General features: G+C 46.6%; 1 protein-coding gene across 1 annotated transcript in view; it reads left to right on the top strand.

Moving 5' to 3' along the window:
* Positions 1-15,855: 15,855 nt before the first annotated feature.
* LOC306832822 (purine nucleoside phosphorylase LACC1-like) overlaps positions 15,856-18,000 on the top strand; it is a 2,245-nt gene continuing 100 nt past the window's right edge. The window contains exons 1-5 of the mRNA XM_079357809.1: positions 15,856-16,556; positions 16,989-17,167; positions 17,309-17,474; positions 17,556-17,781; positions 17,880-18,000. The exon at positions 17,880-18,000 is cut by the window's right edge and continues 100 nt beyond it. Coding sequence (XP_079213935.1) covers positions 16,088-16,556; positions 16,989-17,167; positions 17,309-17,474; positions 17,556-17,781; positions 17,880-18,000 — 1,161 coding nt within the window. The 5' untranslated portion in view covers positions 15,856-16,087. The remainder of the gene's footprint in view (positions 16,557-16,988; positions 17,168-17,308; positions 17,475-17,555; positions 17,782-17,879) is intronic.

The following is an 18,000-nucleotide window of genomic DNA, read 5'->3' as shown; positions in this document are numbered from 1 at the left end:
GTCACAAACACTCATTACTATCAGCCTGTGAGGTCACAAACACTCATTACTATCAGTCTGTGAGGTCACACACACACATTACTATCAGCCTGTGAGGTCACACACACACACATTACTATCAGCCTGTGAGGTCACACACACACACACTCATTACTATCAGTCTGTGAGGTCACACACACTCTTTACTATCAGTCTGTGAGGTCACACACACACACACATTACTATCAGCCTGTGAGGTCACAAACACACACACTCATTACTATCAGTCTGTGAGGTCACACACACTCTTTACTATCAGCCTGTGAGGTCACACACACACACATTACTATCAGCCTGTGAGGTCACACACACACACTCATTACTATCAGTCTGTGAGGTCACACACACTCTTTACTATCAGCCTGTGAGGTCACACACACACTCATTACTATCAGTCTGTGAGGTCACAAACACTCATTACTATCAGTCTGTGAGGTCACACACACACACTCATTACTATCAGTCTGTGAGGTCACAAACACTCATTACTATCAGTCTGTGAGGTCACACACACACACTCATTACTATCAGTCTGTGAGGTCACAAACACTCATTACTATCAGTCTGTGAGGTCACACACACACACTCATTACTATCAGCCTGTGAGGTCACAAACACACACACACACTCATTACTATCAGTCTGTGAGGTCACACACACACTCATTACTATCAGTCTGTGAGGTCACACACACTCATTACTATCAGTCTGTGAGGTCACACACACACTCATTACTATCAGTCTGTGAGGTCACACACACACACTCATTACTATCAGCCTGTGAGGTCACACACACACACTCATTACTATCAGTCTGTGAGGTCACACACACACACACTCATTACTATCAGCCTGTGAGGTCACACACACACACTCATTACTATCAGCCTGTGAGGTCACACACACACTCATTACTATCAGCCTGTGAGGTCACACACACACACACACACTCATTACTATCAGTCTGTGAGGTCACAAACACTCATTACTATCAGTCTGTGAGGTCACACACACACATTACTATCAGCCTGTGAGGTCACAAACACACATTACTATCAGCCTGTGAGGTCACAAACACTCATTACTATCAGCCTGTGAGGTCACAAACACTCATTACTATCAGTCTGTGAGGTCACACACACACACTCATTACTATCAGCCTGTGAGGTCACACACACACACTCATTACTATCAGCCTGTGAGGTCACACACACACACACATTACTATCAGCCTGTGAGGTCACAAACACACATTACTATCAGTCTGTGAGGTCACAAACACTCACTCTTTACTATCAGCCTGTGAGGTCACAAACACTCATTACTATCAGTCTGTGAGGTCACAAACACACACTCATTACTATCAGTCTGTGAGGTCACACACACACACACTCATTACTATCAGTCTGTGAGGTCACACACACACACACACACTCATTACTATCAGTCTGTGAGGTCACACACACACACACACTCATTACTATCAGTCTGTGAGGTCACACACACACTCATTACTATCAGTCTGTGAGGTCACACACACACACTCATTACTATCAGCCTGTGAGGTCACAAACACACATTACTATCAGTCTGTGAGGTCACAAACACACACACTCATTACTATCAGTCTGTGAGGTCACAAACACTCATTACTATCAGTCTGTGAGGTCACACACACACTCATTACTATCAGTCTGTGAGGTCACACACACTCATTACTATCAGTCTGTGAGGTCACACACACACTCATTACTATCAGTCTGTGAGGTCACACACACACACTCATTACTATCAGCCTGTGAGGTCACACACACACACTCATTACTATCAGTCTGTGAGGTCACAAACACTCATTACTATCAGTCTGTGAGGTCACACACACACACTCATTACTATCAGCCTGTGAGGTCACACACACACACTCATTACTATCAGCCTGTGAGGTCACACACACACTCATTACTATCAGCCTGTGAGGTCACAAACACACACACACTCATTACTATCAGTCTGTGAGGTCACAAACACTCATTACTATCAGTCTGTGAGGTCACACACACACATTACTATCAGCCTGTGAGGTCACAAACACACATTACTATCAGCCTGTGAGGTCACAAACACTCATTACTATCAGCCTGTGAGGTCACAAACACTCATTACTATCAGTCTGTGAGGTCACACACACACACTCATTACTATCAGCCTGTGAGGTCACACACACACACTCATTACTATCAGCCTGTGAGGTCACACACACACACATTACTATCAGCCTGTGAGGTCACAAACACACATTACTATCAGCCTGTGAGGTCACAAACACACATTACTATCAGTCTGTGAGGTCACAAACACTCACTCTTTACTATCAGCCTGTGAGGTCACAAACACTCATTACTATCAGTCTGTGAGGTCACAAACACACACTCATTACTATCAGTCTGTGAGGTCACACACACACACTCATTACTATCAGTCTGTGAGGTCACACACACACACACACTCATTACTATCAGTCTGTGAGGTCACACACACACACACACACTCATTACTATCAGTCTGTGAGGTCACAAACACACACTCATTACTATCAGTCTGTGAGGTCACACACACACTCATTACTATCAGTCTGTGAGGTCACACACACACACTCATTACTATCAGCCTGTGAGGTCACAAACACACATTACTATCAGTCTGTGAGGTCACACACACACACACTCATTACTATCAGTCTGTGAGGTCACAAACACTCATTACTATCAGTCTGTGAGGTCACACACACACACACTCATTACTATCAGCCTGTGAGGTCACACACACACACACTCATTACTATCAGCCTGTGAGGTCACACACACACACTCATTACTATCAGTCTGTGAGGTCACAAACACTCATTACTATCAGTCTGTGAGGTCACAACCACTCATTACTATCAGTCTGTGAGGTCACAAACACTCATTACTATCAGTCTGTGAGGTCACACACACTCATTACTATCAGTCTGTGAGGTCACACACACTCATTACTATCAGTCTGTGAGGTCACACACACTCATTACTATCAGTCTGTGAGGTCACACACACTCATTACTATCAGTCTGTGAGGTCTCACACACACACTCATTACTATCAGCCTGTGAGGTCACACACACACACTCATTACTATCAGCCTGTGAGGTCACACACACACACTCATTACTATCAGTCTGTGAGGTCACACACACACACACTCATTACTATCAGCCTGTGAGGTCACAAACACACACTCATTACTATCAGTCTGTGAGGTCACACACACACTCATTACTATCAGCCTGTGAGGTCACACACACACACTCATTACTATCAGCCTGTGAGGTCACACACACACACTCATTACTATCAGCCTGTGAGGTCACACACACACACACTCATTACTATCAGCCTGTGAGGTCACACACACACACTCATTACTATCAGTCTGTGAGGTCACAAACACTCATTACTATCAGCCTGTGAGGTCACACACACACACACTCATTACTATCAGTCTGTGAGGTCACAAACACTCATTACTATCAGTCTGTGAGGTCACACACACACACACTCATTACTATCAGCCTGTGAGGTCACAAACACACATTACTATCAGCCTGTGAGGTCACAAACACACATTACTATCAGCCTGTGAGGTCACACACACACACACTCATTACTATCAGCCTGTGAGGTCACACACACACACTCATTACTATCAGCCTGTGAGGTCACAAACACACATTACTATCAGCCTGTGAGGTCACACACACACATTACTATCAGCCTGTGAGGTCACAAACACACATTACTATCAGTCTGTGAGGTCACAAACACTCATTACTATCAGTCTGTGAGGTCACAAACACACACTCATTACTATCAGTCTGTGAGGTCACACACACACACACACTCATTACTATCAGTCTGTGAGGTCACAAACACTCATTACTATCAGTCTGTGAGGTCACAAACACACACTCATTACTATCAGTCTGTGAGGTCACACACACACTCATTACTATCAGTCTGTGAGGTCACAAACACTCATTACTATCAGCCTGTGAGGTCACAAACACACACACTCATTACTATCAGTCTGTGAGGTCACACACACACACACATTACTATCAGTCTGTGAGGTCACAAACACTCATTACTATCAGTCTGTGAGGTCACACACACACACTCATTACTATCAGTCTGTGAGGTCACACACACACACTCATTACTATCAGTCTGTGAGGTCACAAACACTCATTACTATCAGTCTGTGAGGTCACACACACACACACACACTCATTACTATCAGTCTGTGAGGTCACAAACACTCATTACTATCAGTCTGTGAGGTCACACACACACACACTCATTACTATCAGTCTGTGAGGTCACAAACACACATTACTATCAGTCTGTGAGGTCACACACACACACACTCATTACTATCAGTCTGTGAGGTCACAAACACACATTACTATCAGTCTGTGAGGTCACACACACACACACTCATTACTATCAGCCTGTGAGGTCACAAACACACATTACTATCAGCCTGTGAGGTCACACACACACACACTCATTACTATCAGCCTGTGAGGTCACACACACACACTCTTTACTATCAGCCTGTGAGGTCACAAACACACACACTCATTACTATCAGCCTGTGAGGTCACACACACACACTCTTTACTATCAGCCTGTGAGGTCACAAACACACTCATTACTATCAGCCTGTGAGGTCACACACACACACACACTCATTACTATCAGCCTGTGAGGTCACAAACACACACACTCTTTACTATCAGTCTGTGAGGTCACACACACACACATTACTATCAGTCTGTGAGGTCACACACACACACACATTACTATCAGCCTGTGAGGTCACACACACACACATTACTATCAGCCTGTGAGGTCACACACACACACATTACTATCAGTCTGTGAGGTCACACACACTCATTACCATCAGTCTGTGAGGTCACAAACACTCATTACTATCAGTCTGTGAGGTCACAAACACTCATTACTATCAGTCTGTGAGGTCACACACACACATTACTATCAGCCTGTGAGGTCACAAACACTCATTACTATCAGTCTGTGAGGTCACACACACACATTACTATCAGCCTGTGAGGTCACACACACACACATTACTATCAGCCTGTGAGGTCACACACACACACACTCATTACTATCAGTCTGTGAGGTCACACACACTCTTTACTATCAGTCTGTGAGGTCACACACACACACACATTACTATCAGCCTGTGAGGTCACAAACACACACACTCATTACTATCAGTCTGTGAGGTCACACACACTCTTTACTATCAGCCTGTGAGGTCACACACACACACATTACTATCAGCCTGTGAGGTCACACACACACACACTCATTACTATCAGTCTGTGAGGTCACACACACTCTTTACTATCAGCCTGTGAGGTCACACACACACTCATTACTATCAGTCTGTGAGGTCACAAACACTCATTACTATCAGTCTGTGAGGTCACACACACACACTCATTACTATCAGTCTGTGAGGTCACAAACACTCATTACTATCAGTCTGTGAGGTCACACACACACACTCATTACTATCAGTCTGTGAGGTCACAAACACTCATTACTATCAGTCTGTGAGGTCACACACACACACTCATTACTATCAGCCTGTGAGGTCACAAACACACACACACACTCATTACTATCAGTCTGTGAGGTCACACACACACTCATTACTATCAGTCTGTGAGGTCACACACACTCATTACTATCAGTCTGTGAGGTCACACACACACTCATTACTATCAGTCTGTGAGGTCACACACACACACTCATTACTATCAGCCTGTGAGGTCACACACACACACTCATTACTATCAGTCTGTGAGGTCACACACACACACACTCATTACTATCAGCCTGTGAGGTCACACACACACACTCATTACTATCAGCCTGTGAGGTCACACACACACTCATTACTATCAGCCTGTGAGGTCACACACACACACACACACTCATTACTATCAGTCTGTGAGGTCACAAACACTCATTACTATCAGTCTGTGAGGTCACACACACACATTACTATCAGCCTGTGAGGTCACAAACACACATTACTATCAGCCTGTGAGGTCACAAACACTCATTACTATCAGCCTGTGAGGTCACAAACACTCATTACTATCAGTCTGTGAGGTCACACACACACACTCATTACTATCAGCCTGTGAGGTCACACACACACACTCATTACTATCAGCCTGTGAGGTCACACACACACACACATTACTATCAGCCTGTGAGGTCACAAACACACATTACTATCAGTCTGTGAGGTCACAAACACTCACTCTTTACTATCAGCCTGTGAGGTCACAAACACTCATTACTATCAGTCTGTGAGGTCACAAACACACACTCATTACTATCAGTCTGTGAGGTCACACACACACACACTCATTACTATCAGTCTGTGAGGTCACACACACACACACACACTCATTACTATCAGTCTGTGAGGTCACACACACACACACACTCATTACTATCAGTCTGTGAGGTCACACACACACTCATTACTATCAGTCTGTGAGGTCACACACACACACTCATTACTATCAGCCTGTGAGGTCACAAACACACATTACTATCAGTCTGTGAGGTCACAAACACACACACTCATTACTATCAGTCTGTGAGGTCACAAACACTCATTACTATCAGTCTGTGAGGTCACACACACACACACTCATTACTATCAGCCTGTGAGGTCACACACACACACACTCATTACTATCAGCCTGTGAGGTCACACACACACACTCATTACTATCAGTCTGTGAGGTCACAAACACTCATTACTATCAGTCTGTGAGGTCACAAACACTCATTACTATCAGTCTGTGAGGTCACAAACACTCATTACTATCAGTCTGTGAGGTCACACACACACACACTCATTACTATCAGTCTGTGAGGTCACACACACTCATTACTATCAGTCTGTGAGGTCACACACACTCATTACTATCAGTCTGTGAGGTCACACACACTCATTACTATCAGTCTGTGAGGTCACACACACACTCATTACTATCAGCCTGTGAGGTCACACACACACACTCATTACTATCAGCCTGTGAGGTCACACACACACACTCATTACTATCAGTCTGTGAGGTCACACACACACTCATTACTATCAGCCTGTGAGGTCACAAACACACACTCATTACTATCAGTCTGTGAGGTCACACACACACTCATTACTATCAGCCTGTGAGGTCACACACACACACTCATTACTATCAGCCTGTGAGGTCACACACACACACTCATTACTATCAGCCTGTGAGGTCACACACACACACTCATTACTATCAGCCTGTGAGGTCACACACACACACTCATTACTATCAGTCTGTGAGGTCACAAACACTCATTACTATCAGCCTGTGAGGTCACACACACACACACTCATTACTATCAGTCTGTGAGGTCACAAACACTCATTACTATCAGTCTGTGAGGTCACACACACACACTCATTACTATCAGCCTGTGAGGTCACAAACACACATTACTATCAGCCTGTGAGGTCACACACACACACTCATTACTATCAGCCTGTGAGGTCACACACACACACACATTACTATCAGCCTGTGAGGTCACACACACACACTCATTACTATCAGCCTGTGAGGTCACACACACACACTCATTACTATCAGCCTGTGAGGTCACAAACACACATTACTATCAGCCTGTGAGGTCACACACACACATTACTATCAGCCTGTGAGGTCACAAACACACATTACTATCAGTCTGTGAGGTCACAAACACTCATTACTATCAGTCTGTGAGGTCACACACACACACACACTCATTACTATCAGTCTGTGAGGTCACAAACACTCATTACTATCAGTCTGTGAGGTCACAAACACACACTCATTACTATCAGTCTGTGAGGTCACAAACACACACTCATTACTATCAGTCTGTGAGGTCACACACACACTCATTACTATCAGTCTGTGAGGTCACAAACACTCATTACTATCAGTCTGTGAGGTCACACACACACACACACTCATTACTATCAGCCTGTGAGGTCACACACACACACTCATTACTATCAGTCTGTGAGGTCACAAACACTCATTACTATCAGTCTGTGAGGTCACACACACACACTCATTACTATCAGTCTGTGAGGTCACAAACACTCATTACTATCAGTCTGTGAGGTCACACACACACACTCATTACTATCAGCCTGTGAGGTCACAAACACACACACACACACACACTCATTACTATCAGTCTGTGAGGTCACACACACACTCATTACTATCAGTCTGTGAGGTCACACACACTCATTACTATCAGTCTGTGAGGTCACACACACACTCATTACTATCAGTCTGTGAGGTCACACACACACACTCATTACTATCAGCCTGTGAGGTCACACACACACACTCATTACTATCAGTCTGTGAGGTCACAAACACTCATTACTATCAGTCTGTGAGGTCACACACACACACTCATTACTATCAGCCTGTGAGGTCACACACACACACTCATTACTATCAGCCTGTGAGGTCACACACACACTCATTACTATCAGCCTGTGAGGTCACAAACACACACACACTCATTACTATCAGTCTGTGAGGTCACAAACACTCATTACTATCAGTCTGTGAGGTCACACACACACATTACTATCAGCCTGTGAGGTCACAAACACACATTACTATCAGCCTGTGAGGTCACAAACACTCATTACTATCAGCCTGTGAGGTCACAAACACTCATTACTATCAGTCTGTGAGGTCACACACACACACTCATTACTATCAGCCTGTGAGGTCACACACACACACTCATTACTATCAGCCTGTGAGGTCACACACACACACATTACTATCAGCCTGTGAGGTCACAAACACACATTACTATCAGCCTGTGAGGTCACAAACACACATTACTATCAGTCTGTGAGGTCACAAACACTCACTCTTTACTATCAGCCTGTGAGGTCACAAACACTCATTACTATCAGTCTGTGAGGTCACAAACACACACTCATTACTATCAGTCTGTGAGGTCACACACACACACTCATTACTATCAGTCTGTGAGGTCACACACACACACACACTCATTACTATCAGCCTGTGAGGTCACACACACACACACACACTCATTACTATCAGTCTGTGAGGTCACAAACACACACTCATTACTATCAGTCTGTGAGGTCACACACACACTCATTACTATCAGTCTGTGAGGTCACACACACACACTCATTACTATCAGCCTGTGAGGTCACAAACACACATTACTATCAGTCTGTGAGGTCACACACACACACACTCATTACTATCAGTCTGTGAGGTCACAAACACTCATTACTATCAGTCTGTGAGGTCACACACACACACACTCATTACTATCAGCCTGTGAGGTCACACACACACACACTCATTACTATCAGCCTGTGAGGTCACACACACACACTCATTACTATCAGTCTGTGAGGTCACAAACACTCATTACTATCAGTCTGTGAGGTCACAACCACTCATTACTATCAGTCTGTGAGGTCACAAACACTCATTACTATCAGTCTGTGAGGTCACACACACTCATTACTATCAGTCTGTGAGGTCACACACACTCATTACTATCAGTCTGTGAGGTCACACACACTCATTACTATCAGTCTGTGAGGTCACACACACTCATTACTATCAGTCTGTGAGGTCTCACACACACACTCATTACTATCAGCCTGTGAGGTCACACACACACACTCATTACTATCAGCCTGTGAGGTCACACACACACACTCATTACTATCAGTCTGTGAGGTCACACACACACACACTCATTACTATCAGCCTGTGAGGTCACAAACACACACTCATTACTATCAGTCTGTGAGGTCACACACACACTCATTACTATCAGCCTGTGAGGTCACACACACACACTCATTACTATCAGCCTGTGAGGTCACACACACACACTCATTACTATCAGCCTGTGAGGTCACACACACACACACTCATTACTATCAGCCTGTGAGGTCACACACACACACTCATTACTATCAGTCTGTGAGGTCACAAACACTCATTACTATCAGCCTGTGAGGTCACACACACACACACTCATTACTATCAGTCTGTGAGGTCACAAACACTCATTACTATCAGTCTGTGAGGTCACACACACACACACTCATTACTATCAGCCTGTGAGGTCACAAACACACATTACTATCAGCCTGTGAGGTCACAAACACACATTACTATCAGCCTGTGAGGTCACACACACACACACTCATTACTATCAGCCTGTGAGGTCACACACACACACTCATTACTATCAGCCTGTGAGGTCACAAACACACATTACTATCAGCCTGTGAGGTCACACACACACATTACTATCAGCCTGTGAGGTCACAAACACACATTACTATCAGTCTGTGAGGTCACAAACACTCATTACTATCAGTCTGTGAGGTCACAAACACACACTCATTACTATCAGTCTGTGAGGTCACACACACACACACACTCATTACTATCAGTCTGTGAGGTCACAAACACTCATTACTATCAGTCTGTGAGGTCACAAACACACACTCATTACTATCAGTCTGTGAGGTCACACACACACTCATTACTATCAGTCTGTGAGGTCACAAACACTCATTACTATCAGCCTGTGAGGTCACAAACACACACACTCATTACTATCAGTCTGTGAGGTCACACACACACACACATTACTATCAGTCTGTGAGGTCACAAACACTCATTACTATCAGTCTGTGAGGTCACACACACACACTCATTACTATCAGTCTGTGAGGTCACACACACACACTCATTACTATCAGTCTGTGAGGTCACAAACACTCATTACTATCAGTCTGTGAGGTCACACACACACACACACACTCATTACTATCAGTCTGTGAGGTCACAAACACTCATTACTATCAGTCTGTGAGGTCACACACACACACACTCATTACTATCAGTCTGTGAGGTCACAAACACACATTACTATCAGTCTGTGAGGTCACACACACACACACTCATTACTATCAGTCTGTGAGGTCACAAACACACATTACTATCAGTCTGTGAGGTCACACACACACACACTCATTACTATCAGCCTGTGAGGTCACAAACACACATTACTATCAGCCTGTGAGGTCACACACACACACACTCATTACTATCAGCCTGTGAGGTCACACACACACACTCTTTACTATCAGCCTGTGAGGTCACAAACACACACACTCATTACTATCAGCCTGTGAGGTCACACACACACACTCTTTACTATCAGCCTGTGAGGTCACAAACACACTCATTACTATCAGCCTGTGAGGTCACACACACACACACACTCATTACTATCAGCCTGTGAGGTCACAAACACACACACTCTTTACTATCAGTCTGTGAGGTCACACACACACACATTACTATCAGTCTGTGAGGTCACACACACACACACATTACTATCAGCCTGTGAGGTCACACACACACACATTACTATCAGCCTGTGAGGTCACACACACACACATTACTATCAGTCTGTGAGGTCACACACACTCATTACCATCAGTCTGTGAGGTCACAAACACTCATTACTATCAGTCTGTGAGGTCACAAACACTCATTACTATCAGTCTGTGAGGTCACAAACACTCATTACTATCAGTCTGTGAGGTCACAAACACTCATTACTATCAGCCTGTGAGGTCACAAACACTCATTACTATCAGTCTGTGAGGTCACACACACACATTACTATCAGCCTGTGAGGTCACACACACACACATTACTATCAGCCTGTGAGGTCACACACACACACACTCATTACTATCAGTCTGTGAGGTCACACACACTCTTTACTATCAGTCTGTGAGGTCACACACACACACACATTACTATCAGCCTGTGAGGTCACAAACACACACACTCATTACTATCAGTCTGTGAGGTCACACACACTCTTTACTATCAGCCTGTGAGGTCACACACACACACATTACTATCAGCCTGTGAGGTCACACACACACACACTCATTACTATCAGTCTGTGAGGTCACACACACTCTTTACTATCAGCCTGTGAGGTCACACACACACACATTACTATCAGCCTGTGAGGTCACACACACACACACACACTCTTTACTATCAGTCTGTGAGGTCACACACACACACACATTACTATCAGCCTGTGAGGTCATGACTGACTGTCATTGGTGTATTTAAATGTTGTGTTATTGGTCAGCCTTGTGCTGCATTGGATTCTGATTGGTCGACTCGCTGGTACTGTGTGTGTATTATCCCTGAGGTCACGTGGTTTAAAAAGATATCTGAGGAGGCTGAACACTGATGTCCTTCTCTCTCTCCTCCAATGAGAGACGCTCTGTGATGATTGTGTTGTCGGGGGGAGGAGCCTGTTTAACTGTATGAACTCACCTGTCTTTGAGGACAGGTAGTCTGTGTCTCTCCCTGAAGGTTCCTTTATCGTGTGTACTGATAAATAAAGTCCACATTGTGTTTGTGAGATGTACAGTCAGCACGCAGAATCAGAACTAACGGGCTGTGCTGCTCAATGGTCCTTTCTCCCAAAACGCATCATACAACCAGGTGGTCTCTGTAAACATCATCAGACATCATCAGGACGCCGCTGTCACACCTTTAGGATCTGAAATCCATCTTCATGGCTCTCTGCAGGCGACGAAGAGGAAACGAGCTGATCGAACACACGACTGAAATAATCATCGAGCGCGGAGCAGATCTATCGATGAAGCAGTCATCGACATCGACAGCAAGACAACAACGAGGAACTCCTCATTTAAACAGGTATTGACAGGAAGTGACCAGAGACAGAGCTCAGGTGCTGACAGGAAGTGACCAGAGACAGAGCTCAGGTGCTGACAGGAAGTGACCAGAGACAGAGCTCAGGTGCTGACAGGAAGTGACCAGAGACAGAGCTCAGGTGCTGACAGGAAGTGACCAGAGACAGAGGACAGGTGCTGACAGGAAGAGACCAGAGACAGAGCACAGGTGCTGACAGGAAGTGACCAGAGACAGAGGACAGGTGCTGACAGGAAGTGACCAGAGACAGAGCACAGGTGCTGACAGGAAGTGACCAGAGACAGAGCTCAGGTGCTGACAGGAAGTGACCAGAGACGGAGGACAGGTACTGACAGGAAGTGACCAGAGACAGAGGACAGGTGCTGACAGGAAGTGACCAGAGCACAGGTGCTGACAGGAAGTGACCAGAGACAGAGCACAGGTACTGACAGGAAGTGACCAGAGACAGAGGACAGGTACTGACAGGAAGTGACCAGAGACAGAGGACAGGTGCTGACAGGAAGTGACCAGAGACAGCATGGAGATCCGTTTGTGAGAGTGATAATTTAAACCTTCCTAAATATCGACGGTTTGTAAAATCTGCCCCAAAAACATTCCTGTGATTTTGACTTTGATTTATTTTATGAATTTCTTCATCAACAACGTCGTGACAGACATTCTCACCGTGCAGAGTGCGAGCGGCGCCGCAAAGGGATCATACGTCCCACCTGACCTGAGAACACCTGGGACCAGGGGAGAGAGGTGAGTCTGGACATGAAACAGTCCACCCTGTTTTCTTTCAGTGTTCATGTGAGAGAAGAATCAACGTGTGTGTTACACTCACACTGACTTCATCACTTCCTGTTTGTGTATTAAAGAAGGTTTATGAGGATTATGTTTCCTCTAAATAAACACACCTGTTTACGGAAAGAAGTCAACATCACTCACACACACACACAAACACACACACACACACACACACACACACACACACACACACACACACACACACACACAGAGCAACAGAGTCAGCTGACAGGTCGTCAAGGTGACTTCATACCAAGGACATCCTCCTGCACAGCTGATCTCCATCACACCCCCCCCCCCCTCTCATCCTGCATCACAGTCCAGCTGCAGGTAAACAACAGCTGATCTCACGCGCGCACATCACCTGTGATAAAAACCTGACAGAGATGTTTCCAGAAGCAGAAGAACAAAAAAACCAACACTTCTTCTCTTTAACTGAACATCTCTCTCTCTCTCTCTCTCTCTCTCTGATGCACGCGCTCTGACACTTTGAACTGTTGAACAAAAGGTGAGCGCACGCGGACAGATTCCTCCTGATCAATAAACAACAAAAAACACACTTCAGCTTCACACACACACACACCGAGCATCATGACACACTTCACACCCTGCGCGTGCACGACGAGCTCTGAGTGATGGACTGAGAGCTTCACGTGCACCGATCAGCAGGCTGACAGGCGCGTGCCATCAGAACAAATAACACCGGAGCCGCTCTTACCGTCAAAGATCCGCGTGCAGCTCCGGACTGTCCGCTTCAATAAATCCCGGTGTGTCGGTGTTGAGCTCCGCGTGTGAATGTGTGTGTGTGTGTGTGTGTGTGTGTGTGTGTTTGCTCTCAGGCTCTCCGGTGCATCTCCGCGCGCAGACACCGAGCTCTCCTCCTTCTGCCACCGCTGCCTCCGGTAGAACGGGACCCAGGGCGCGTCCCCGAGAGAGAGGGAGAGAGAGAGAGGGAGAGGGAGCGTTCACGAGGACCGGGTCCGGGTCTTTCAGCCGGGACCGAGCGGAAGAGTGTGCAGAGGAGACCCTGAGCTCTGATATTCAGTAAGAAGGATCAGGATGAAATAAAGACACGTGCACGTGCTTGTGACCCTCCTCTCACTATGATCATGTCTCATATGTGAGCCATGCACGCGCACTGTTAACATACAACGACTTAATACAATATAATAATCAGGTCATTTTAAAAGACTCATTTCATGAGACATAAAGAGGAGATGTGAATATGAGGCCTGCAGCTCCCCCTGCTGGACAATCAGAGTCAGACAGGTTTGTTTAACACTCAAGGAATTTCACTTTGTACAATGTGAACATTAAATATGAACATTTACATCAACATATAAAGAGGTAATGAAAGCCTGATATACAGACTAAATAAGATCAGAGTGTGAAAGGATGATCATTTTAAATACACACTCACAGTGACTGTGTCAATGTGAGACACACTGACACTCATATTTCATGTTTCAACAAAGAGTCTTTAGATTATTACATTTAAAGATAAAGCCGTCAGTGCGCCGCTTCTCTGACCTCTGTTAGTGTGCAATCACACTCTGCCCCCTAGTGTTTAAAACGAGTACTGCAGTCTAAACTCGAATCATTGTGACTTATTCTGGGCTCATCTCTGTAAACCTGTCTGATGGACACAAACAGCTCACACCCCAGAACAGACCACATGTGGTCATGTGACCCTGCAGCTGTAAAGACTCTGAAGCTGTCCTTCAGGTCCAGATGTTTCAGGTCTGTGTGTTAAACTCTGATCACGTGGTTTGAAAGCTTTGTTCAATGATTTAAAGCAACACTTCCTCCTCTTCAAACTCCAGGACAACAGGACAAATGTCCCCGAAGTTCACGGGGACATTCTCAGCTGTGACGTGTTGTGTGATGGTGAAGTGCTGAGTGGGGAAACTCCTCTGACTTCCTGTTTGATACCTGCCTCACACCTGCAGGCCTTCAGCCTCTCACACAGGCTGCAGCTGTACAGAGACGCTTTTTAAATAGTTTTCAGACGTTTTTTTTAGTTTCTATCCGTCATTAAAGTTCACACGTGGACTTCTTCTTCCTGTTTTTGAGACCGGCTCAGGTCAGGTCAGACTTTCCAGCCCGTGTCAGGAGTTTCCAGAGTGGGCGTGGCCACGTTGCATGTGGGCGGGAGTAGGAAGTGTCAGAGCTGTAGTTTCGATTTGTGTCTGATAAATCTGCTTCCCCCGTTCAGCCCTTGATACAGTGTGTTAGTGTCCCCCCCCCTTAGTGTCTGTCATGTCTGCGCTCGTGCTCATAGACCTGATCTACGGTGGCTGCCCCGCGTGCACAGGTGAGTCTCTGCGGGAGGAGTCCGCTTCAGGCTCGCGACTTTTCCTGCTGTGCGGAGAGGACCGGAACTTCACCTGCACCTCCAACCTGAGAGACTGCGCATGCGTGCTGGACTCTGCCTCCACAGCAGAAAGTTTGTCCCGGTTTAAAGAGACCCTGGACCAGCTGGACCTGAGCTCGGTCCGGGTCGTCACGTCCCCCCGGGGCAGACAGGTGCTGCAGGTGTATCAGCAGCTTCTCTTCACTGCCGTGTACACCTTCGAGTACAAGGAGGTCGACCTCACCTGTGCGAGCTGCACAGACCCCGCCCACTCACACTCACCTGTTGACGTAGAAGAAGACGTGACCGCGTTTGTGCAGCAGCTTCCGGCGCTGAGAGGGGAGCTGAGAGTCCTCCGGTCTTCACTGATCCCAGGTCAGTTCAATCAATGACGTTAAATGACGTCATCACCTGTCTGCACATTGATCCGTGTGGCCTTCAGGTGACCTGGGGCTCTGTACAGTAAGGTTGAGGGTTCGATCCCCCTCTCAGCCACACGTTGCTCCCACTGCTCTATCAGTGGTGTGTATGAAAGAAACCTTCCACTAATTATTCACGCCGTTTATTATTCACGCCGTGTTCATCATTCACGCCGTGTTTATTATTCACGCCGTGTTCATCATTCACGCCGTGTTTATTATTCACGCCGTTTATCCTTCACGCCGTGTTTATTCTTCACGCCGTGTTTATTGGAGCCTCTGAAACTCGTCCAACATTGGACCTGATGTCCTCCATGGAAGGAGAGGTCACTAAAGGTCGTTGTCAGGGTGACGAGGAGGTCGATGGTAACTTTGTTTCTCTCCTCAGAATGTTTCGGTCATGGCTACAGCACGCGTGGCGGCGGCGTGTCCTCCATCCCGACCATGTCCTCGTTGAACCTGTTCAGCAGCAGCCGGAGGCGGGACTCCGTCGCCGTGGTGACGGAGAACAGACGCCGCCTGGCCCTCCACGCCGGGTTCCCTCCTGAGCAGTTCCGTATGGTTAAGGTACGTTCAGGTGCGATGACGAGTGTGAGAACGCTACGTGATGAACTCCGACAGTAAAAACACGAAGAAGGCGGTCCATCGTCGGCTCGCCGCCACAGCGGACGAGAGACATCAGTGCTTCATATCTGTGATGTCACACAGGTCAATCACGCCGCTGACGTTTGGGTTCTGGGGAAAGAGGAGCCGCAGAGTTATGACGCCATGGTAACAAACTGGAGCAGCGTGGTCATCGCCGCCCCGGGAGCCGACTGCTCGCCGCTCCTGTTGGCCGACCCCGTGACTAAAGCGGTCGGAGTCGCACACGCAGGTACGAACATCAGAGACGTGAGACCGCCACTCCTTCAGGTGTCAAGGTTCTGTACTTTGCATCTGCTCTTTTTGTCCCCAGGATGGAAAGGCACCCTGATGGGGGTTGCCATGGCGACGGTGGACGCCATGGTGAGAGAGTTTGGTTGCCGTGTGAGGGACATCCTGGTTGCCATTGGGCCGTCGGTGGGGGCGTGTTGTTTCACTCTGTTCAGAGAACAGGCGCTCGACTTTCACAACATCCACCCCGACTGTGTCCCCGACCTCGAGTCCGACACGCCACACGTCGACATCCGGCTCGCCAACAGGTACGCACGTGTCACAGAGGTCACAGAGGTCACAGGGTCGGTCTCTTTGGACCTGCTCCCACTTGAAGTTGACGTTGTTTAATAACCTCGCTCCTCAGACTCCTCCTCCAGCGCGGCGGCGTGCTGCCCGAGAACATCCACGACCACACGGTGACGGAGCGTCCGTCAGTGACCCCCTGCACTTCCTGTCACCCCGACCTCCTCTTCTCTCACCGCAGG

Source organism: Symphodus melops (assembly GCF_947650265.1).
Source record: "Symphodus melops genome assembly, chromosome: 12".
In the NCBI taxonomy this organism is placed as follows: Eukaryota; Metazoa; Chordata; class Actinopteri; order Labriformes; family Labridae; genus Symphodus; species Symphodus melops.
Note: the sequence above shows the minus strand (reverse complement) of the source record. Positions and strands in the feature narration are given on the sequence as shown.